Below are 25,787 nucleotides of genomic sequence, written 5' to 3' on the forward strand. Positions count from 1 at the left end.
GGAGACAGATATTATTTGAAACATTTTAATAAAGGAAATATTAACTTGAACCTCAGCAGAAACCTGCGCCCTCCAAATTCTCTTCCAGTTTAATTAGTACAGCATTCCAGTTTTTCACAGTGTCGATCTGGTGTGCTGGGAGCTGCATGGGTTTGGTGCTTGGATAGTGGAGCTTCCTTCTGTACTCTAGATCTGAGGAAGGCGCCAGAGGGAAGTCTGGTGTTTGCACTCTCCTTAGCAACAAGATGCAGGAAGTTTTGCAATATTGAATCCCCCCATGTGAAGACGGCAAAACAGCCGAGGGGGAGGTACAGTTTCCTGTTTACATGGTGACTGACTAACAAAGATTTGGCAAAAACATGCAGATTTCACTTCATGTCTATTTGGAGGCGCTCGCATAAGACAGCATGTTTTTGACCAGCCTTCCCTTCTTCTTTAGTCTGTAAGCATCACGTTAGTGTGCAGGAGAGATATTATGGTTTTCACATGCAACCAGATATGTGAAACTTTTTCTCTCCAAGTAAGTTTAAAGACTCTGAAGTGGCTCAATACAGGAATATTTCAGTCTCTGCCAGCGATGAACTTGCATTCTTCAGCAAATACCAGCCAGCCAAGGTCGGAGGACGTGATCTTTCTTAATAAAGTATCAATTTTTCAAAAGCAGGACACCAAAGCAGAGTGAAACACCATAATGTCAATAAAGGTTCCCAATCTTGAAGCTGCCCACCAGCTCTGGACTAGTGATCGTGTTTCTGTGAGTGTGAGGACAGCTGGTGCTTGTGATGGCCGTGACTACAGAGACATTCAGTGGCAAAGAAAAGTCGTCACACAAGGACGCAAGTTAATTCAAAATAAGCCCCAGTCCAACCTGCAGAAGATTAAGAATGACTGAATGATCACAATGTAGACACACACACACACACACACACACACACACACACACACACACACACACACACACACACATATCACAGTCCTACAGTCAGCAGGAAATGTGGTTATAACCTGATCATTCAGTCGTTCCTCACCTCCAGCATGAAGAAGATAATGCACATCCCTGAGGGAACGTTACAACCTCAGGACAGGAGAACATCATGAATAATTCTTACACTTCTCGAACTCACCTGCCCACAAGACTCTCTGTCCTCATTTGGTTTTGTACCAAAAAAAAAGAAAAAAGAAACTGAATAATTAACATAAAATTAAAGATTAATCTGGGCTTAAAAACACTTGAGTTTTTTTTAAACAATCAATCCGTCACAAATGGTTTGTATATTCTGTTTTCTCATCCAGGCAGATCTCTTTTTTTGGGGGGGGGGGGGGGGGGGGCACAGGGAAACATATTGCTGCATTAGCAAAAGAAAAAAGAAAACCCTCATGTCTTTAAGACAGCCAGATCTTAACAAATTGTATAATTGATGAGGGAACCACTTTGCTTATATCCTCTATTTATTAGCGTCATTATTTGTTTGAAATTGTTTCACTGTGAGCAGCAACTGACAGATGCTTGGCCCCCAGGGTGAACTTAATCATGGTGATGTCATGGCTCAGTTTGACAGTGGGAGCCTGCAGCCAGCAGGACGCGTGTGCGGAGTCGCTGGATGAGGGTCAGTCTGAACCACAAGCCCCCCACTCATTCACACCATCAACTCTCAGCGTCTGGACCATCCTCTTCCACGTTCTGGCTTTAGGTCTCTGTTGTGATTATTTCTACTACAGAACCATGATTCCCAAACTGGGCTGAACGTTTCTCCAGGGGTACACACACTTGCTTGGGGGGTACGCCAAAGATCTGTAGTATCCCTTCAAAATCTTCCATCACAAGTAAACCAGTGTTTAATGTTGGTTATTCAGCGAAGAGTGGAACTTTCTCCACCACTTGACTAAACCAGTCACCAAGCACCAGCCAATCAGTGGCAGAGTACAGCTGTGGGCGGGTCAACTGGGCAAGTGCCCCCTGTATGTCCAGTTCCTGCAGGAGTCTTTTATCACCAAATATGCTGCCTAACTTACTCTAATATGGATACGTGGTTAAAACTACCTCAAAAACTGCAGTAGATGAAGACTGAGTCCTGACTGTCATGACCACTTAATGTGGGGCTTCCTGTCCCCTGTCTGACAGAGCTAGCGTTAATGTTAGCAGTGTTAGCCTAGCCACTGGTGGCGCCGGCTCAGTGTCAACACCACCGGTACAGATGGAGACTCCTTTAGTGACCTCACTGATGAGCTCCTTTTGTTTGTTTTGATAAAATATGAGATGCTGAACAAAGAGCAACAACCGTTATTCTGAATGTTAAAGGCCTTTTTTTTATGTTTGATAAATATTCTCTCAGCAGACTCACAAATACTTCGAAACATGACATCTTAGGAGAGTCGAGCGTCTGTGGAGGTACCAAACATGCTCACTGACCTCAACACCAATGAGCTGGGAGGGTTGGCATGGCAACCAGGGCACTGCCGCTCCAGCCACAGGAGGTGTGATGTTTCAGGGGTGCGGGACTTTTAAAAGTTTGGGAATCACGACATTTAAGATATCACATAACACAAACAACACAGTGAATGGTTGCCTGAAACAGAGCGAAAGTGAGGTTCCGTCGCCTTTTTGGGAACTTTATAATATTTCAACTGAAGTGCTGGGAGCACCCTGGTTACCCGCTCCTGGTTAGAGCTGCTCACAGACCCTTAGAGCACAGAGGGACTGTACCCTAAAACAAAAGAGAAAAAAAAGCTACACTTTATTTCCACCTGCTTTCATTTTGTTGGTTATTGTGTGTGTATTATGAGGTAGGTGCACCTAATGCATAGGTTCTTGTTGTAAGTACCAGCCTGATAGTAGATTAATTATCATTTCGAAGCCCAGGTGGAACAATGTTCTAGACTTATGAAATCCACCCACACAGCAAGCTCTTGACTGGTTGTGTTCCTATAAGGTTACACTTGTTTGTTCACTTTCAAGAGGACTGATGGAAGTCTGGGAGAATGAACTCATTAGGTGACTGGATTTGCTCAGTGAGAGTGTCAGTATCATGCCGTCTACCTGTTAATGAGAGCATCTGCTGTCGGAGCCACGTTAGCTGATATTTGCCTTTAGATGAGTTCCCAGCTGTTAGTCTTCCAAAACACGATTGTGATAACAGGCATCTTTGACTGTTCTCAACTGGTGTTTTTCATTAACGATGTCTTCTAGCTTCGTCTGTCTTTAATATCAAATGCTTATAACATTTTCTACATTGGGCTGCACGGTGGTGCAGTGGTCAGCACTGTGGCCTCACAGCAAGAAGGTTCCAGTCCCAGCTCCATCACAGGATCTTTCTGTGTGAGTCTGCATGTTCTCCCTGTTCCTGTGTGGGTTCTCTCTGGTACTCCAGCTTCCTCCCATAGTCCAAAGACATCAAGAGGGGACGAGGCTGATTGATACTCTAAATTGACTGTAGGTGTGACTGTGAGTGTGAATGGTTGTCTGTCTCTATGTGTTGGTCCTGTGATGGACTGGTGACCTGTCCAGGGTGAACCCCACCTCGGAAGCGGAAGAAAATGGAGGGATTTTCTACATTATTTACTCAAAACATTGATTGCTAAATATGTTATTAGCAGTCTCTCTCTGTCTCTCTCGCTCTGCCATGAGCACGATCTCATCAGCGTCAGTAACCTCCAGCTGTACAATTCCATTTAGAAAATGACCAATCTTGTGATTTTTTTCAGGCTTGGGGTTTGGTTTTTGTTTCTGTTTCTTGGCTTTAGCAAGACAGGTTTTCAGACTGATCTGTGCAGACAGTGAAGATTTTTGTGCCCAACAAGAATATTATCACGCTGTTTGTTTCAGCTGGCGTCTTCAGCCACATGGCAGCAAGTTTTTTTTATCTGCAGCTCTTTGTTGTGTCAGTGCTAACAACCGAGAAGTGTGAAGGCTGGGTGTGAATATAGATATAGATAAAATTAACGAAATAAAACATGTCGACCCTGAGAAATGATTAAAGCATGCCTCAGGCTAGTCCGTAGCAAAGATTGTAATTCTCTAAGCTTTATAAAAAATTTGTTATTCTCTTTTAAAGTTAAAGATATTAAAGTTAAGCGTTGTGCCTACTCGCGCAGATAAATTTAACGCTACAGTAAGTTCAATATTTGATATTAAATCTTGACTGGGTAATGGTTGCTCCTTGAGTACAACTGCAGGCAGCATTTAGTCATTTAACAAACTTTTTTGGTTCTCAGGATGATTCTGCAGCTGGGGGGGGGGGGGGGGGGGGGCGGGGGGGCGGTCAAGGGGGCCCAAGTTCACATGGATCAAGATAAGACCCCCTGCACAGCACCAGGGACAGACGCGTGGCTGGACAGTAACTTCTACTTCATATAATTATCTAATTTATCAAATTCTAACTTCCCTGTTCAGCCTCCAAACTTAATTCCAGTACAGATCCTCATCTGTTTCACTTCTGCTGCTGAGTTTGTCTTTGCCAGCTCAGCTTCCCAGTCTCACTCGAGGCCTCACTGGTTCCCCCCCCCCCCCCCCCCCCCAAAAAAAAATTCTGCTTTGCCCCTGAATGGTTTTGGTTGCCTTCCCATACTGTATACAACAATGTGGTTCCCAAGTAAAGTCTTGAATTGCTCCTGTATGGTTCCCACTGTAATTGCTTTTTACTTATTTCTCATGTGCGCTTCTATCAAAGGAAACTGTGCGTCATAAGTCAGAGTAGTTTATTACAGTGGTGATTCGCATTCCTAAATTTCAGAAATTTAACTGTGGCGTATTTACTTGTAAAACTTGCTTGAAGTGAATTTAATACAGAATGTGTGAAACCGTCTTCACGAGGCTTTAATCATGACGGCCGTTACAAGAACCAGGGTTCTCTCCTCCTGGACAAACTGAATACGGGATTCACACATCAAAATGTCACAAGACAAATAATGGATGAAGTTTGTGAGTTCAGACCAGCGGTGTTTTGGTGTTGTGCCTGTGAAAATACATTCTTACTCATGTCTGGCAGGGTTTAATTAACATATTTCCATCCAACAGCACAGGCTAGTAATAACTGCAAGATCAAGCACAACTAATCATTTTGAAAAAAAACTAGTTTCATCATCATATCAAATGATACTGCGGCGTGTACTTATGTTCCACTGCAACTGAGTTATCTGATGCAAGAACAGCAGTTTGGTTGGTATGAATTTACTGAAGAAAACTAGCAGATCTTAGCGTTCTGTCATCAGCAGGTGATGCCAATCACGTATGACAGCACAACGCAGTCGCGACTGTGCTTATTTATTCGTCTCACATATTAACTTCAGTTCAGCATGAGCGTCTGTGTTTTACTGTCATGTGCTGGGACTGTTTTTTTTGTTTCCCTTTCCTTGGCAAACAAGACAAACAGAAATAAAATGTGAGACAGAAACTTCAATTGAAAGTGTTGCACCCTGGTATGATGTCAGGCTCAGCTCTCGCTCCGTGTATTGATGACGCCTTGCACCGAGCTTTAGAGGGCAAATAGGAATGAAATGAGTCATAAAATAGCCGGCGTGTGTCTTACAAAAGTAAAAGAAACTGATTGGACGTTTTGTTTGAGGATTCCCTGAAGTCAAATTAAAACTTCAACAGTGATGCAGACTGGGAGAGGACACACACACACACACATGCGCAAACGCTCCCCTTTGACTTCTCCATCATGACCTCACTTCCTGGGAAGATTCACAGATACTCCTCTTCCTCCTCGCCCCTCTCTGAGGTGCCGTCGTTGCTTCTCACACTCCAGCTGACAAAAACCCCAGGAGGATGCTGACTCCTGCCACCGTGATCCTGTCATGTTCAAGTACAGACTTAAGTAACATTTATGTAACAGTCACTCAATCCAAACAAAAGGCCAAACAGACTGATGAAGCCAGCTGTGCTGCATATTTCATTACCTCTGTCAGTGAATCAAATTTGCATGATGATGGCATAATTCTGCCAGATACAGCAGCGTGTAGGTGTGCATTAATGAAAACCAAGGTTTCCGTGGTTTTGAATTTAGTGTTTGTTTTTGTGGTCTTGGACAATCATCGTGCGTGCTCTGATGTAGAGCAAATTAATCTGAGCTCCTCTCAGCCTTTGCCCATCTCCCCGTGGCCCATCATTATTCGGATGCTCTCTGCGCCGTTAGAGGGGTCCGCTGTGACCTGTAAGACCCTTCCATCTGCTGAGGTCTCACAGCTGCGGTGGATGGTGAGCAGATACCTGCTTCAACCACATGGGCGCTTTTTATTTTCGCCTCGCCCTACTTCTGGCTGGAGGGCTCATTAAATAAGATCGGGTGTGTTAAAGCTGGAAATAGAACGACAAGTGAAGAGAAAACAGTCATGTTCTATATAGCCGTGTAAATCCTTTTGCCTTTGAGATATCTGGCAAGTCGTCATAGTCAGTCTTTGCGTGTGTGTGTGTGTGTGTGTGTGAGAGAGAGAGAGAGATGGATGTTTCCTGTACATGTGTCTGATGTGCATCATGAATTAGTAACTGTTTGCCGGCCCCACACCATCGTTTCTGTTCCACTGAAGGCACCAATGCTGCGGTTCATGAGAACACATTTTCAAAGAGGACGAAAAAACAAAAATTTGAACTCCAAGAAAGTGATTTCCTCTCCAGAGCAGCAGCCGTCTACAAGGACAGATCCCTAATGACTACACTTGGTCTCTTCTATTAAAAACCAAACCTCTGTGGTGAAGGTGATAATTAGTCTATTATCACAATTCACTCTGTTTAATGGGAAATTCATACATTCTTCCTTTTGAAATGAGCTTGAAATGGTTTTTAATATTAAAAGGAGAAAAATTTCACTGCTGATGGAGGACCTGGGGGATACTGTTGTTTGAGGTAAAAAAAAAAAAAGCTGACTTCTATTTGCAGAACATTCAATTACTATTACTGATATTTCCCATCTTAGGAAAGTCATAACCAGCTCGAACTCTGATAAGTCAGAACGAGAATCAGCAGTAAAACAGGTGTTCTTTTGTTTGTTTGAAATTGTGAGATCCTGTCTTTGTGCGTGTATGCGACCGTGTGTGTGTGTGTGTGTGCACGTGTGCATGCTCTGTACAAGAGACTATACTTGAGACTTTGCAGTTATGCTGTTGTTAACTGTCAGGTACCGTTAGCTCCGAGCTAAATTTAAAGTATGTGGTTGGTACTTGCATGGTTTAAGATTCAGCATAAATGTGTTCATGCACTCTTGATGAAGTGCAGTTCTAGTCCCAATATTTTGCTTCATACCTGCACAGCTACAACATCTGCTGCTTCAACTGCACTTCTGACTTATAATTAGCATATATTAGCATGCGTGCACATTTACTTATGTTGCACATGGTAAAGTCTACACCTGCTGAACCTCAGCCTGTTAGCATCGTCAGTGTGAGGATGTCAGCATGCCAGCATTTGCAGTCTCTGTCAGTATTTAGTTTTAAGCTGAGTGTGTGGTTCTTATTGTTCTTTGGTCTGGATCAAACTTTGGGAAAGTCTGGAAAAAGTTAAGGGATTTGAAAATAACAATACTCAAACCTGGAGAAGTTGTGGAAAATTAATTAAGCCAGAAGGTTTTGGAAAGATCTGGGAAATTTGGAAGTTTATGGCATTCCGTTCACGTAAGTCAGGTTACATTCAATATTTTGTATTGTTCTTTTTTTGCACATGTTCAAAGATGCATAGTCATGACAAACGGCCTCAAAGTGAGGCTTTTTCAAGTTTTACCATTAAGGCTCATTCTATAATGAAAGCACTTTGATATACAGTCAAGCCTGAAATTATTCATGCCCCTGGCAAACTTGAATTTAAAGTTACTTTTATTCAACCAGCAAGTTTCTTGCTTGATTGGAAATGACACCGGCGCCTCCCAGACAGTGTTGCCAACGCCTCAGTAAGGAAAGTCTCTATTGGCTGTCCTAAAAGTTGCTAGAAGTCGCCAAATGACGTCATCGACTAACTTGCATAATGTGCACGTGATCGCAATGGATGCTGTAGGAGAGACTTCGCAGTAGAGACAAAAGTGATTAAAAAACCCTAAATATGTTTTAGAACTACATATACTGTATATATGTAAATAAATAAATATATAATATACACATATAATACTGTATAATGCAGTGATTTGGTGAAAACAAATGAACTTTTACGTTTATTTAACATCCCGCTATCCGATCCCGGAAGGGTGGGATCTCCTCGGTTGCTTTGCGCATGCGCGACTCATTTGCTGCCTGGACGCACAGGGGTGAGGGTCTCTGCTCCTTGCTCCTGCGCCTTCAGCTGCCTGCGACTGCCCACTGCCGCGCCGCGAGAGGCGGTGGTCGCCCTTGTGTGACTTCCTTCGGGCGGAGCAGGAAGAGCCCAGTGCTTGCTGAGAACATGAATTGCGGAACTAAGATACGTGCTTCTACGCAAGTCTCCAATTGTCAGAAAAGTCTCCAATAACACCAGGAAAAATTGCCGATTTGTCGCTTGTCGCTTTTGACAAAAAAAGTCGCCACGGAGAGTTGGAATGTCGCCAGATTTAGCGAGAAAGTCGCCAAGTTGGCAACACTGTACAAGACGATGTACAAGAGGTATCCTTGTGGAAAAAAATATTTCTCAGCTTTTATTCACATTTGAACAAAAAGTGGCATGTCCAAAATTATTTCTCAATCATCAATAGAAAAGCCTTTATTGGCTATTAAAGAAATCAAACTCTTCCTATAATTGCTGACCACCTTCTTGCGTGTCAGCACTGATATTTTCGCCTGTTTATCTTTCGTGATGAGGTCCAACTCTTTCAGGTTGGAGGGTCTCCTTGCCATCACCCTGATCTTTAGCTCCCTCCTCTGAGTCTTCATTGGATCCAGGTCAGGACTCTGGCTGGGCCGCTGCAAAACGTTCATGTTCATCAGACTGCTTGATGTTTTGTTGTTGAGGATCTGATGTATTGCTCTTTTTTCATGGTGCTGTTTACTGTGATTAGGTTCCCTGGTCCATGGGCTGAAGAACCCCCCCAAAGCATTAGGTTCCCACCACCATGTTTGACAGAGGGGAAGGTGATCTTAGGGTTGAAGGCGTCTCCTTTTTTACACCAAATGAAGGATGCATCATCGTGGCCAAACAATTCAAGTTTTGTTTTATCTGATCATAAAACAGAAGACCAGAAGTGGTCTTCTTGGTCCAGATCAGCTTTTGCAAAGGCCAAGCGAGCTTTTGTGTGCCTTATCTGTAGAAGTAGCGTCCACCTTGGTCTGTGTCCGTGGAACCCAGCAGTGTGCAGTGTCAGTTGGACTGTCTGCCTTGAGACGCTCCTTGGATTCTTTTTCACCTCTCTCACTATCGTCCTGGCCAGCACAGGTGACACTTTTGGCTTCCGACCACATCCTCTGAGATGTTCCACGGTGCGGAACGTCTTTTATTTTTTTTAATGATACTTTGCACTGTAGCCACTGGAACTTGAAAACATTTAGATATGGCACTATAGCCCTTTCCTGAACTGTTAGCAGCCACAATGCACAGCCACAGGTCCTCAGTGAGCTCCTTCGTCTTAGCCATGACTGTCCTGAAACCAAGAGAGCCGCTGTTTTTCACCGGTTCCCCATGAATCAGGGTAGTTAGGATTCTTCAGAACAGCTTGGACTATTTGGATTGGTATACAACTCGGGATTTTCCCATAAACTGTGACAGCTTGCAAAGGGTATGAATAATTTTGGACATGCCACTTTTTGTTCAAATGTGAATAAAAGCTGAGAAATATTTTTTCCCACAATGATGCCTCTTGTACATCGTCTTATCTTCTGGGAGACGCCTGCATCATTTCCAATCATGAAAAAACTTGCTGGTTGAATAAAAGTAACTTTAAGTCAAAATTTGCCGAAGGTATGAATAATTTCAGGCTTGACTGTAAATACGGTTGAAGTTATGAGCATGACCACGACCAACATTAAACAGAGTAGAAAGACGAAACTTAAATTTTGTGATGTTTCCTCCGTTCTTAATTCACCAGTGCATCAAGGACTAGTGGCGTTGGCGGAGTCGGTGGTGATGCCCCTACTTGGTGTGGGACAGCCCGTGACGTGGCGGCCCTCCGTGAGAACATATAAACAGCAGGGGAGTGGATGGGCGAGGGACTAGGGGCCAGTGTAGGATCGAGACAGTGTGTGAAAGTTGGGATTGCTACTAATTTAACCATCGTCACTGTACTGCACCAGCGCCAGATGTGTGATTCAGTTCCTGTTTGGGACCTGTTTGTGTTTCACTCTGGATATGTGTGTTTCCTCTGCAGCTGGGAGGATGTGGCATTCTTGGGGTGGGCGTCTGGCTCTCAGTGACCCAGGGGAACTTCGCCACCCTATCATCATCCCTTCCCTCCTTGTCGGCAGCCAACCTTCTCATCGCAGTTGGGACCATTATCATGGTGATTGGCTGTCTGGGCTGTGTGGGAGCTGTCAAAGAGAGCCGCCCTCTGCTGCTGACGGTAAGTTATTTGCCAAGATGGATTTTGCTCCTCTTGCTGACTCTAAAAACAAGGCTGTGTTGAGGTAATGATGGATAGACAGAACGATTGGAGATTCCGCTCTTCTTGGAATGCCTCTATTTCATCAAATCCTATACATTTAGCTTCAATCTGGGTGATCTTACTTGAGGAAAGTGTCTTTTAGACCTACTGGATGTCAATCATGTCACGTTGCTTGACAGTTTGCAGTAAACAAAGGCAGAATTGTTCAGTTTTCTACATCTCAACAACTCACTGGGCAGTATAATGAAATTAAATGAATTAAACATCTTCCCTACAGTTTCTCAGAACCATGTTGTTTCCAGTCTGCTTCAAAAATCTGAAATAACCTGCACAGGAGGTGACTTCACTTCTCCATCAACAAAGCCAAGTGCTATAAATTGTGTGTAGCGTCAGAAATGATACCACTTCAGTGCATCTTTAACATAACAAGAGTGTCTTTAAGAACCCCGGACAGCTTGGATACCCAACGTGATGTGTTCACAGGAAGCTTCCGGAGCTTCGCGGCTGAGCCCAGTGCTTAGACAGTGGATTGCTCTCTGGGTCACTACTTGAATGATATTCTAATGAGCTATAATTTAATCTCTCAGTGATTATTCACAGCGTAGTTGCAGCCTGTCAGAGGCCACATCTGACTCATCTGAAAAGTATATTTTACTCAAATAGTATGCCATTAATACCCAAAATGTATTTTGATACATTATGTACGGTATGTAAAGTAGGCTTAAATAAGCATCTGATTAAAAAGAAAAAAAGGTTCCGATGCTGTTCAGTGACTCAGTGCGTCACTTACGTTCCAAAGCAGCTGTTTTTTAAGGATTAATTGTCATTGTTAATCTCAAATCATCTCATCAGAATTACTTACAAAGTTTGTGTAACAGTAAAATAAACTTATTTGCCTCTAATTACTATTTAACGCTGCTAAAACGGCAGTAATGTGGCGTGACTACAAATAGCTTCAATCTAAACTGAAACTATGGATCACCCCGCACAATGAGGGTATGAGGTAGAACAGTGCTGAATAAGCATTAATTCAGCATAATTATAATTTATTACTGATCTTTGTGACCTTCATTGTAAAGTGCTGAGCATGTCTGAGTGACGCTTCAGACTGACCCCACCCCAGCGTCCCCCAGGTTTCCCTCCATCTTCGCTGAATTTGTTAATCACAGGAACATGATTTCCAGACACATAAGTTAACTGCTAACGATGCTTAACTAAGCATTCACTAACCATTATTTAACTACCCGTATTACAGAGTGATGCCAAAACACGCAGTTATTGGAGCTGTATGAATATAGAATAAGATGGGCACATCCCTTGGTGGCTGCTGGATTAGAATAAAAGATCGCGTGAAAAGGGGCTGCACGGTGGTGCAGTGGTCAGCACTGTGGCCTCAAAGCAAGAAGGTTCCGGGTTCGAGTCCCGGCTCGGGCGCGGGATCTTTCTGTGTGGAATCTCCATGTTCTCCCTGTTCCTGCGTGGGTTCTCTCTGGTACTCCGGCTTCCTCCCACCATCCAAAGACATCAAGAAGGGACGAGGCTGATTGATACTCTAAATTGACCGTAGGTGTGACTGTGAGTGTGAATGGTTGTCTGTCTCTATGTGTTGGTCCTGCGATGGACTGGCGACATGTCCAGGGTGAACCCTGCCTCTCGCCCGTAGAAGCTGGGATAGGCTCCAGCCCCCCCGCGACCCTTACTACTAAGGAATAAGCGGAAGAGGACGATGGATGGATGGATCGCGTGAAAAGACAGAAAGATCTGCCCGCCAGGAAGCTCCCATTTAAAAAAAATGTAGCATGCAGTGGCGTTTGGATCAAAATTGCTCTTCCTCGGACTTGTGCAGTTCAAGGATTAAATATTATTGTTAATTTCAAATCATCTGCTCACCTCCGTTTCTGTCAGAATTGCTTATGAAATTTGTGTATCAGTAAAATAAACTCATTTGCCTCTAATTACTATTTAATGCTGCTAAAACGCCAGTAACGTGGCGTGACTACAAATAGCTTCAACCTATTACAGTACAATTCAAGTACAATTCATCAGTGAGTCGCAATCTTTAAAGAACACATTGATAAACATATGACCCAAACACAGCCGGGGCCCATCAGCCTCTACTGAGGTACCAGAATAGAACCATAATATGAAAACACATAGCCATACAAAACATAAATACGTTAATTTCCTCTGAGGGAAAATGTTACTTAGAGTACAGCAAATATATGCACGGAGCAATGCGTTGTCAGAGTGTGATTATGCAGCCAGCACAGCGTCAATACAGGTGGATCCAGGGATGTCCGTACCGAGCGAAGTCTGGCCAAACCTGCAGTTTGCTGGGTGTAGTCAAAGTGTTTCCACAAAGGTGTTTCGTAGGCCTGTAAGCCCTGCTCAAAAACGTGATGCAGATTATTAGCGCAATTACATTTCATGTAAAGTCAATGCAAAGATGCAAATAGAGGCAAACTCTACAGTATCGGCTGGTGTGAGGGACACGAAGAACGCAGCGCAATCGCCCAAGAGTCGCCTCTGCACATCCACGCTAGTTGCAAACGTTGAATAAAATATAGAAATTTTTGAACATCCGCTAAGAGTGAACTGTTCTCAGTTCATGTCCTGATGTTGAATCTGTCCATTATAGCTTACTTCATCTATGAAAAAATGACCACAGGTTAAATGAGAAGTACATCAACAGTAGTGGTACAACAGCAGCAGCAGTATCCTCCATCTCCTGGTGGAGAATACCTCTGTCCTTGATAGGTGGATAAACACAAATTATTTTTGGTCCACATTCACGCCAATAAATCAAAATAACCAGCGACTAAACCTTTAAAGTTGTATACAAGCATGGCTTTACTCATACATTTTCTGGGATTTACAGAATTTATACTTTTTAAATGCCAATAAGACTCATGGTCAATGGTCTGGTGCTGCTGAAGCCAGCTGCCCCTTTTGACCCTTGACTGAACTGGACTTCTAACAGGAGAAGAAATACAGAAAAAATGATGTAAAAAATACAGGAAAACCTACTGGAAGGAGGCCCCATGGTGGCGCAGGGATTATCTGGTCCGGGAATACCACAGGATCCCCCAGGAGCAGCTGGACTGTGTTTCTGGAGAGGGATTTCAGATTACTTTGCTCTGTCTTGGAAATAAAAATGGAGGAAAAGCCTGAATGCACTAGTAAAGAAACAGTGCCCCCCATCCCTAGGGGGCATGAGGGTTCACTGAATGGTTTGATGAAAATGATGTGAATCATATGGCCCGACCCTCACGGTCACCAGAGATCAACCCAGCGGAACAGCAGTGGGCGATAATGGGCCCATGTGCTCTCTACCGCCATCATCAAGACACCATGAGGGATTTCTTTTGGAAGAAAGAGTTTCCTCCCTGTGGTTGATTCCCTGGGAATCCACACCAAGATACTGAAGGCACCTTTATGCCTTAATTTGTCACTCACTAATCAGGTGGTAGATATGTTTGACACCCCTCCCTTGTTTGAAGTATTTTGATCATGAAACAAGCTCATGTAATCAAGCTCCGATGCTCCGCTGCATTCATCTGAAAGAATAATTCGGCATGGACCTGAAGGAGAAAAAAAACAAATAAAAACAAACGACTATAAAAATGACACAGCGGGAGTAAGCAATTATGAGCTCAGTGGGAATAAGTCTGGGTGTCGATCATTAGAGCGATCCGTGACATTTTCTCCACAGTGGCCAGACCAGTTCCTGTGCCGTGTCAATATAATGAGACCGGGCAAATTAGGAGTCTGCTTTAATGAGTGGCAGAGCAGCCCGTTCCTCATGGAGATTAGGAACAACTCCTCTGCCTTCATATTTCAGGGCCAATTACCATGTCAATCGCTGGTGAGGGACGGCGAGCACTGCAACATCGCTGTGAGATGTTTGAGGAATGATTGCTGGGTAACGACTGAGGTGGTATTATGCCCTGTGCCTGCCTTGTAATTTGAATCTCTAAACATCAGTCTCTGGTTTACAGTTTTGGAAAAAAGCTTGTATGACTCAAGTGCTGATTTAAAATTTGTGCCCAAAACGTTTTTATTGCCAGTTCATTTTTCAGTGGTGATGCCACTAAGTCGCAGCCTTTTTTCCTGCGAGTACTAACGGCTGACACGCAGCGTGAAACTTCAATTTACTTTTTGGATGTAGGAGAGATTCAAGTTAACCTTATTGTCAGTGCTGCCATATGGACTATAGAGGAAGGGGCGTCTGTCATAACAGGTGTAGGCGCACAACAGTTGCTACGGTTAGAAGAATCTCTGTTTAACTAGAATTGTACTGTTTTTTCTTATGCAAGAGCCAGCAACTAATAAATGCCTCAGGTCAGACCATCTCCATGGATCTGGTGTATTCTGAGGTTTTAGGCTGGTTTGGTTAAATCAAATCACATGATAATGTAATAACGTACTGTTGGAGATATCCAGAAACCACAGTATGACTAATGCAAGGAGGGCCGGGGGGGCTTATTCCAAGCTTGAAGTGAAGCCCACCATCTCTGACTTTGCTGTAAACGGCATGGGCTGTAACATTAATGAGTAAACTAATTCCACATTTAAACAGCTATCAAAGACCCTGAAATCGACTTAACTTCTACCGCTACTTAACTGCACATTCACACAGGGACCGGCGAGAGCATCAAAGTTACTGGAAGTCACATTTCCTCTTAGATCAGGCTTCTCTCAGGGGCGAGCAGCAGCCGAGAGCGTGGGCAGTGGAGTGGAGCTGGGACACTTGAAGGTGATAATGTAGACCAGCAGGAATCAGTCTGAATGTGGCACCTGTCTACCCGATCTGAGAAGTATCCCCCGCTTGGCCAGCGCTCGCTTACAGTGGCGTGAGACCAGCTGACAAGTCGTCTGTGGTGGTTCACTGTGGTAGCTACTGGTGTCTGTTTAGCTCAAATCAAAGTGTTCGTGGATTACTGGTTAAGGAAGACGGTGGATTATACTGGACGATGCACTTGAGGGTGCGTAAACTTACGTTTGATGGCAGTTGTGCTTTTCCCAGCCGCTAGCCACCATTAGCTTTAAGCTCAATATATGTGGCTGGTTCTTTTGGCATTCTGGCATCACAAAGAAATGATGCAGCGGATGGAAAAAAAAAAACTTCATGAACTCCACACACCTATTTGTGAGGGCATGAAAGGCGAAATACACTTAAACATTCAGCTCCTGTATTCACAAACATTCCCAAACACAAAGGAGGTCCTGACTTGTTTTTTAGGGAGAAACTTTTTAATAAATAAAAGGTCATGAGTCCTAATTTTAGCTTGAGGTCTACTAAATTTATCTTCCAAGACCCTTTTGCCACAAAAAACACATCCTGAATCCTTAAAAAGTTATTCTGTCAAATGTTTTATTTTAAGTCTTCATTAGAATATGGCCTCATGACACCTTTTTCTGCCTGATGTGTGACATCAGAGGTCAAACCTGCCTCTTTCTCTTCAGATTGTTTCCCAAAGTTGCAAAGCAGTTTGCAACAACTTTGACTTCTTCTCCACACAAACTCAGGGAGCGGTGTAGGCCGGCTCAAGTTTAGTTCAGTTTGGCCCAGAGGACAGGAGAGACGACCCAGGTTGATTGTAAAAATGCAGGGTTCATGCACCTGTGACCACTGAACATCATGGCTCCGTCCCAGCTCCTTTAGCTGGATCCTGGGTTACCGTTACAGTGCTGCAGGTATAAGCTTGCTATTGGCATTTTCTGCTTCCTCCACTTCTAGCGTGGTGCCATGTTCGAAGTCCCCTCATAACAAGAGTAAACTCAGAGATGCCAAGCTAGTGGCCGCCTACGCGCTGGAAATGGCAAGGATGCTAAGATAAGGCAAGTCTGGGAAAAATGCTGGGGCTCCAAATTAGAAGTACTCGATAAGTACAGACTCAGGTTGTGTGATTTTCTCTCTATATTAAAACTAGTAAAGAACTGACATCAAGTTGTTTGGTTTCTTATTTCTGCACATTTGTTCCTTCTCCAGTAGAGTAGATAACAAAAACAGATGAGAGAGGGAGGGGTCGACATAGGAAGTTGTTTGTCGCGGTCACAGTCGTAACCCCTCCTGGTGTCACTGTAACCGAATGTACCAGTCAAGGTGGCAGTAATTTGGAACAAAATCAGATTTTTTTTTTTTGCCCCTCCCTTTAGTTGAAAATGATGGCAATTTTTGGAGTTTCATCAAAATATTTAAAGTCATGTTTCACAGCGGTGAGTCTGGACCGTCAATATGACAGCAGCTCAAAGGGCACAAACCTAATTCAGCCCCAATTGACACACAAAGGGTTGGATCAGATTGCTGACACAGAGCAGCAGACACGGTTAGCAGCTATAGACACTGTAAAGATGAGTCGAACCGGCACATGAAAAGGACACAGCTATCACCTCCTGAGGCTTCCTTTCATACATGCTGGAGGCAGCGAGACCTTAGAAGGCATTGATTCCTGAGGCTTGACTGACAGACAAAGAGCCTTTGCTACAGCTCTGGAAATAACAGGAGGCTGAACTTGTAGGAATCAATCCTCTCGGCTGAACTTTGATTATAGATCTCATCCCCAGGCATCAATCTCTGCTCATCGATCACTGCCGGACAAATAACAACATTGACATACCTACCACTTCTGCAGAGTGTCTTGGATGAATTTTAATTATGCAGCCAATCCGCGTTTAGAACTTCAGCGGCCTATTAAAGCTTTTGTGATGAAGTCTACTTAAGTGGAGAGTAAACATTCCAACACAAATCCTAACTCTCTGGTGACTAATTATAGCACTGTTTTTGTGTTATGAACAACTCAACTGCAATAAAAGTAGCCGCAAACAGGGAACTACGTCAAGCTCTATTGTGATCCTCGAGAGCTGGCGTCCTGCAGGTTCCTGTTCCTCCCTGAAGGCAGTGGGTACATACAGGCCAGCTCCAGCTCGTTAACTTTCATGGACCAAAAACTGTAATGGAATTAAATGAGGGCTCAAAGGGTCACTTCACTGAGTTTGATCTCTCATGTGGTTTTATATATAAGGTTATACATGCTCCAGCATCGTCTGAATTACAGCTGCAGAAGCAAACAAGTTTTCTGTTAACAAAATCTCTGCTGATGAGAATAATAAGACGTCTTGTGCTGGAAATAAATCGTTCCTGCTTTTACTCAGGATGCGACCACCGTACGTGATCGACATAAGAGTTTGGGAGGATGAAAGCAGACAGACAGAGTTGTGGCCGGAGCTCAAAAGCCACTTGAGCCAGACGTAAGTTAGAAAATCGGCAGATTTTTCTGAACAGTTTGATAAGAAAAACCTATAAATATCCCTAACTTTGTTTCCTTTTATGCTGATTCTTGTACATCTCTCCTGCTGTTGAGCTGCTGGAAGCCGCAGCTGCGAACACAATAACATATTTCAGGTTGAATAATGACAATTCAGGAAAAACATATTGAACGTCCTCTGTTGTGGTCTAATAGGATCCCAGTCCCTGTTTCGAATGATTTATCGCAGTGAGATGCTGAGTGCATAACAGCAGAAAACAAACCTGACTTCAGTTTCATATTTTAGCTGAGATGCACTGGATGTCCATTTGGCTTCTCTGTAAGAAGAACAGGAGTGAATGTAAAACAGGGCTTTAGCCTTGAAAAGTGACCAAATTGTTCTGCCTCATAAAGACCAACATCCGGGCGGCACGGTGGTGCAGTGGTCAGCACTGTCGCCTCACAGCAAGAAGGTCCTGGGTTCCAGTCCTGGCTCCATCACAGGATCTTTCTGTCTCCATGTTCTCCCTGTTCCTGTGTGGGTTCTCTCTGGTACTCCAGCTTCCTCCCACAGTCCAAAGACATCAAGAGGGGACGAGGCTGATTGATACTCTAAATTGACCGTAGGTGTGACTGTGAGTGTGAATGGTTGTCTGTCTCTATGTGTTGGTCCTGTGATGGACTGGTGACCTGTCCAGGGTGAAGGCTGCTGGGATAGGCTCCAGCCCCCCCCCCCCCCCCATGACCCTTAACAGGATAAGCAGTAGAAAATGGATGGATGTAAAGACCAACATGTAAAGGTTGTCTTTTTTGTGGAAAAAATGCATTGTTGACAAACACAAAACTAATATGTTAAAATTAGGATTAAATGCAGAATTACTAACACAAAACTATTAATTATTCTGTTTATGTTGCATCTGAGTGAGACTCAGGGAAGCTCTCAACTAATTAATTTTGTTTTATTATATTATTTGTGAACATGGGGGAAGTTGGGATTGTTTTAGATTAAATGACATTGAAGAAATTATTATAATTATATTTATGTATATTTTATTGCTCTCTACACAGTTCACTAATGGGTTTGATCATTTATAGTTAATTTCTGTGACTCACAGTTCAGCCACTCCTGGATGTAATTCAAGAGCTTACTTGTAATATATATCTGACTGAATATGCATTCCTCTGCCATCCATCCAGTGACCCCATTTAGTCTGGCTGTCGCCTGTGGTCTAAAGAAGAGGACTTACATTTCTTATTAAAAGCAAATTAATGGGGAAATATTCAGAGGGCCACAGGCGATGACAGTGTTTGTTTTCCAAGTGCTTGTGCGTATCGGCTTCTTTCACTCATGTGACGTTGAGTTCCCGACGAAAGACAGAGGATCACAGTGTGGAGCAAAGAATGAAGGGATTAAGAGATAATCAAAGAAAAAAGAAAAATATCACTTTTCCCCCCCCCCTCCAGGTTTTACTGCTTAAAGAACATGCAAACTTTTAGAAAATATTTTATTCATCTGAGTGTACAAACATGGATCACAGCCTCAGTTTCGTGATGTAAAATGTACATTATTGATGATAGATAAATATTCTGCACACCTCTCATTGGCAGAGGGAGAGAGATGAGTGGGGCATGTCAAATATTCTCACGCCGTTCTCTTGCTGATGCGCCGTTCATTCAAGAGATCACAAAAACACAGAACACGCCGCGTAGTTTGGTTTCATTTTTGTTGAGTTTTAACAGCAACCATCAGGCAGGCACTTTGGTTTATTTGTTGTTTTTATACGTTCCAGGACTTTCTTTCCCTCCACCTGACCTGCTGGAACTGAACCCTCCAGGCATTCCATGATTTATAAATTTAGCTTGGCACAATGAAGGGCAGTGGATGAGAAGTGTGAGCATGGACAAATATCAGCAGATATTCTACTGTACTGTCTTTGCTGGCGTTATCAGAAATTGTGGACGAGATCTTGTCGTTTGAGAGTCAGATTAGTCACGGCTGCTTTCCTGACATAGCAGCGGGGTGCAAGGATTTGCCGCAGCTCCATTTTAACTGCATTCATGAAACCAGGGGCGACTGCTGCAACGACTCAAGGCCAACCTTTTAAGATGAGGAGGATTATTGCTGGACAAACCACGACACTGACCCTGAACTATTGGATAACTTTTGAGGGGCGTATGCTAACACTTACCATCCGCTACCGCTCATTTTGCTTAGCTAACTAGCCATTAGCCTGTGGAGGTAAGCATCTGGATGCTCTTGTCTGGCTCTGGAGGACAATTAGGCCAATTTCTGATGCAGAAGGTGTGTTCCTATAAAGTTTCAAGCCCTCTAGGGCCTACAGCCTACAGATATTGACATACATGACAAAAATGCATCAATATTAACGATGAATGAAGGAACATATTGTTAAAATGTCTCACCAGCACCAAACAACAGAGCACCAAAGCCGGAGATTTCTGTGTGTATGAAGGACAAACCTCATGACTGCTAAATTCTCTCTCTGTCTGCCCATGAAAATATCATCTGGATTAATGGCAGGTCCAGAAATTTCACATCACGACAAAATCCCAAACATTCAAATGCACCACGACAAAGTCCTGCCAAGTACATTTGTCCTATTTATGGTCAAAACAGCACAGCATGTAAATTAAGAGACAGTCACTTAAGTATCATGAGATGAAGGGGCTTGTTTTTCTGCCAGATTGTTTCACATACTACAGCACAAACAAAAAGCGGACTGATGAGATATTTCTTTTATGTAATCTGCCAAAACACATTCTTAACATTGCTCTGTGGGGTTAAAAAAAAACAAAACAAAACACCCCACCAGCGTGAATGTTGCCAATAAAGTTTCATGCTGTCTCATCTCGTTAACAGATTCCATCAGCTCCAAACGTTGAGCATATTTTCTGCTCTGATATAAACACCTGAAAATCCTCAAATTGTAATTCCTCATATTTCACAGTATGTGGAGCCTAATGTGCAGACAAGAACGTCTGAGGGAACGACAGAAATTGATTTCAGACCTCTAGACTAGTGCACAAGTGAGTCAATCACGCTGCGAGCTGTGTGCTGCCATCGGTTTGTCAGTCTCCCGCCTCCCAGCGTTGCCACCGAGACTCGTCATCTTTCACACACTTAGTGATTCACTGATGCAGGTGCTGCCAGAAAGACCTCTGGGGCCACCGATGGCCCCGCTCGATGCCAGCCTTGTGAACGAGCAACTCTCGCACTGTCAAGGGAAGACTTGCGATACACAGAAGTCTTTAAAAAAAAATCCACACTTTCTGTGACATGAAAAAAAGAAGTCCTCCGTGTCCTCTGTGATGCTGCTGTCTGTGGACATCAACTGATCATCGAGTGCCATTTCATCAAGATCTTTACTTGACCCCACCCCAACCCCCCACGGGAGCCACAGAGCCTCGTCAGGCTGTTGACAGATGAGCTCAGAACTGTTTGATGAGCTCACAAGGGCCCCGAGAGGAAGATGTATCACCCATCAAGCAGCTCATCTCAGCCTCGATACAGCAGAGGGTGGGTGAAGAATAAAATTCAAAAGTGTGGGGAGGAAAACTGTATATCACCTATCTGGGTCTGTCTTTCCAGCTGAGATTGTCCCTCCTCGTCCTCTCTCTGCTCTCTTTGACTTGTCAGATATAAAATATCGAGGCTGAACGATCTACAGGGTTTCAATTCCTCCTACGTTGCCAAGTCTTTGACACCGTGGTCATTTCCTCTGGTTTTGTTCTTCTTCTCATGCTCCTTCACACACTGTGCTGTTTTTCCCTCTTCTCTTCAAAGACAGATGCTTATTATTATTCTTTTTATTATTATCCCCACCCCCCTTTTCTCTCCGTATAAATAACTCAGCCGGTCTCTTCCCTTTGTGTGTCTGCAGTTCTTCATCCTCCTCCTGCTCATCTTCTTCTTGGAGATTCTGTCCATCATGCTCTTCTTCATCTACCAAGACCAGGTGAGAGACACTGATTGCACTCATCCTGTCTCCTGTGATTTTTCTTCCCATAACCGAGATAACGGCTGGCGGTGGCGTTGGCTACTTTGGCTCTGTGTCACGCAGGGAGAAGCAGCATGAAAACTGAGTTGTGCTGAGGTTCATACAAGCAGAAGGGGGGGAAAAAGCACATTCTGCATAAATGATACATTAATGAGTCAGCCTGAGATTTTGTTATGTTTTTACTTGGTATGATACACACACACACACACACACACACACACACACACACACACATCTTTGGGGAGACATCTCTTGGCTACAATAGTCAAAAAAAAAAACAAAAAAAACACTGTCACCATTTTCTTTCCTTCTTAATAAATCTGAATTTATCTCAGCTCATCCATTTTGGATGATCCCCAATGTAAATAAACATGTCAGGCAAGAGAAAAGAAGTGGATGAAATAACCCTCTCCTAATAGGAATTTGTAATCCTTTCACATTTTCAGGGAAGGTTTTAATAATGCATTGGAAGGGCATGTTTAATTCCTCCCAGCGTAAGCTTAATTAAGGCATTGGAGGACTGAATTTTGGATTTGCTGCAAAACTTTAACAATTCATACAACACATTTGTTGGATGGCAAATATTAACCCTCTGACCATGCGTGTGCGCTGTCACACTGCATCCATAAACATCAGGCGAACACAGACTGATTATCATCTAGACAATGAGTATTAGTTTGGCTTTGTGAGATTAGTTGGTCGCGGGAGGAAGGATATTACCCACAATCCATCTGGGTTGATGCACTTGCACTCCTGCCACAGTCGGCTGCGGCTGTCAGGAGGGCCCTCATCACAAGTCCCACCCTCTCAATAAACATGACCTACTGACTGTCTAGAATTTAACATCGAATATTCAGCTTTCACCCAGGAAAGACCTTCTAACCACACTGCTCCTTCACTGGCCGTATTTCCAGACGTTAATGAATGTCAATGAGACTGAGATCTGTCTGAAAACATGACAGGTTCTACCTTGAATCAGGTTCCACCCCTCCGCCAAATTTCATCATTTCACAGTCGTAGTTTTTGTGTACTCCTGACGATAGATGGGTGATGTCAAATGGCTGGCGGTTGTTTTTCCTTCTGTTGATTCGTTGAAATGAACTTTTTGTTTCTTTTGATCTGAGATATTTCCAACTTGCTTCATTTCCTGGATCAGTGAGAGTGAAAGTAGACGATTATATTGATGCTTCTGACAGACTGAGATTGTGAGGCGGTACATGGTTGCCTGCTAACGTTTATATGAATTTTTTATAACGTGCATTTTTTTTTCTTAATTTCTCCATTACTGAGAGAAGACCTGTTCCTGCTGTCACAGTTGATTTTGTGCTGGGTTAGCTCATGTTAGCCTGGTGTCCGACTAATTCCAAGTTCCAAGTCCATAAAGAGGAGCTGAGTGTTCTGTAATACACTTAAGCAAACAAGCACTAAACTACTGTGCAGGTGTCGTAATTACCTGAATATATATGGAATGCCGGGCGCCCTGGAGAGAGCGTTATTGACTATTGATGGAATAGAATTGGCCCTTCATAAATCACAAGGAATACACAACCACCAGTGCTGAATTATTCATGTGCTGAGATGAGGAACATTGTCCCCCAAGACCTAGACCAAGGCCGACCCGGCACGTAACTCCATTGTATATTTTGGTGAATAACAACCTGTTTCCCAGGTTTTCTCTCTGAGTCCTGGTCTCCTCTGTGGACCTTGGTCCTGCATTTTCTTTGCTTTTATCTCTCCGTTATTGTAATTCTGCCATGATTACATAACAGCCTGATGCGTTGTATCTCCATCACAGTCCCATCAGCCAGTGAGTATTTCTGGACTGTTACATTCCTCTGGGCCTCCAGCCAACACCAGAGTTCTCTTAACCTTTTAACAAGTGTTGTCTTTTGTCATGACTCACCTTGCCTTTAGTAGCTCTGCTCCCTGATCTCAGTGCAGCCCCATTATTCAGCCTCTGAATAATTCTGCTTTGTCTACCATGAGGGTGGTTCGCAACAGAGCCGAGTAAAAATGTGGCTCTAAAAAGTGCACCAAAAGAAATAACTCACAGTAAAGAATGTGAAGCTGTCCAGCCTCTGATTTATATTTTAAAAAGCAGGAGACCAGCAGTTTTCTGAGTTTTACTCCGTCTGTTAGAGGCGACCCACGATGCTCCTTCCCAGTTCAGTGTTTTTATTCTGGGGTTGTTGTGCTGGCACCTCAGTTCACACTCTGTCTACAATGGCTGTTTTAAGGCCCGCCTCGTTAAAAGCTCACTTTCCTCCGATTGGCCAGCTTCCAGAAGCCTTCTGAGAGGAGGAACACACTGTAAAAATGCATTTTGGAGAAATTATTATCACCAGAGGCAGCAAGATCCCGAGATCCCATTAGGATCTATCTTGTCAAGCTTCAAGTTATGTGCATGTGTCCTCAGGTTCAGTATCTTGCTCAAGGGTACTTGGACATGGTCACCACTGGAAGTGAGGATCAAACCAGCGACCCTTCGGTTGCTAGACGGTCACTCCACCCCTGAGCCATGCCGCACCTTAACACGACTCTCCATTCAAAACAACAATGGCGGCTCCTTAAGAGGTTAGCCTCTCTTCAAATAAGAGAAATAGAGAGTATTTCTTCTCAGAAAGAAGAGAAAATGTTACTGAAAACTTTCCTCCGTGGAAAAGATGTCTTCACTCTTCTGCTGATGTCTGCTCCTTTGCTGCGGCCCTGACACATCATCCCACACAGGCGGCGTGTTACTCTTTCTGTCACTATCTCCATCTCTAGATAATGGGAGAGGAGAGATTAGTTGTTGAGCTGTATGTCCCACAATCCTGTCATAAAAGTGTGTCACCTGACAGGATTTTGTTGAGCCGATCCGATTGATTTTAGCGTGATAGACTGAAGGCTCATCCAATCACCCGCTGAGTGTTTCAAGAATGCATCTGAACGCTTCTAGAATTCCTAGATTGTTACGTGTAACAAACTAGTAACTACTTACAGGTTCTGGAGCTCTATATACACACGTTCACACCTGCCATTTCAATGCTGATCTCACCTGACCTGCATAAGGTAATTAATACCTACATTTTCCCATGTTAGTTCCAATACAACACGACTGTTAGCATCTGTAACAAGCAGCACATTAGCAGACATGTCCTCAAATCCTGTGAAATTGGAACATAGAATCCCTGCTTATATTTAGCAACACATTCACTCACTTAAAGTAGATTACTGATAATTTAATTCTATTTCAAGTGTCAGTGGTTTGTTTGGATGATCTGCCTCATTTAACAATGATCTGATTCATTGTTAAAGATGAAAGTAGAAGGTTGGCCTGCTGGGTGAGCTACACACTCACCCAGGTCTGAGAAAAGAACACTCAGCTACACTACACTACAGCTACACAAAGGCCCATTTGTTTCCTCAAAATTACAACATTTGTCTTCAAGAGGAAGCAGGTGATAGATAGAGGGGGTTCAAAGTGAACTGAAGGGCACAGAATTATCTTTCAAAAGTACAGGGACAAGTATTTGTTCCTTTTTATGTACACAGGGCACTTTTATTTTTGAGTACTGAAGACGGGCCAAGTGGCACCGCAAAGCTTTTCCCCTGACAATCCAAACTAGGTCTGTACCGCCAGAAATGTCTGACAGACTGGTAATACATCTTCATGGGCTTGTCGACGTTGTTTGACATTAATAATGATGATGTGCTGCAGCTGGCATAAATCAGCTGACGAGGCCCGGGACACAATTGCATTTACGTACCTAAAGGAATTATTTTCCCCTGTGGCCCGGACCGCTTCTGAGTGTGGTCACGGTGCGTTCACACCTGCGCATGCAATAGAACCAGGCATTCGAGATGGGACCACTCGGGTTGATGCCAATGCAGGTCTGAACTTGTTCACCTGAACCTCATTTCACACATTCCTGCCAGGGAACAGAAATTGAACTGAGGACGTATAAAGACTGTCAGTGTTCCTGTGGTGGTTAAAATGTAGATTTGAGTGCGTTTATGCTTCAAAGTGCTCCGTTTATGATCAGTAATTGCTTAGA

General features: G+C 43.5%; 1 protein-coding gene across 5 annotated transcripts in view; it reads left to right on the forward strand.

Annotated features, from left to right (window-relative positions):
- Positions 1-25,787, forward strand: part of tspan4a (tetraspanin 4a) — a 144,714-nt gene that overhangs the window by 82,487 nt on the left and 36,440 nt on the right. For all 5 annotated transcript variants that reach the window (XM_086227182.1, XM_086227173.1, XM_086227192.1 and 2 more), the window contains 2 exons: positions 10,254-10,445; positions 21,634-21,708. In XM_086227182.1, the coding sequence (XP_086083308.1) occupies positions 10,254-10,445; positions 21,634-21,708 (267 nt within the window). The remainder of the gene's footprint in view (positions 1-10,253; positions 10,446-21,633; positions 21,709-25,787) is intronic.

The sequence above is a fragment of the Aulostomus chinensis genome, chromosome 2 (genome assembly GCF_037954235.1).
Source record: "Aulostomus chinensis isolate RoL2024-O1b breed Wild chromosome 2, RoL_Achi_v1.0, whole genome shotgun sequence".
NCBI lineage: Eukaryota > Metazoa > Chordata > Actinopteri > Syngnathiformes > Aulostomidae > Aulostomus > Aulostomus chinensis.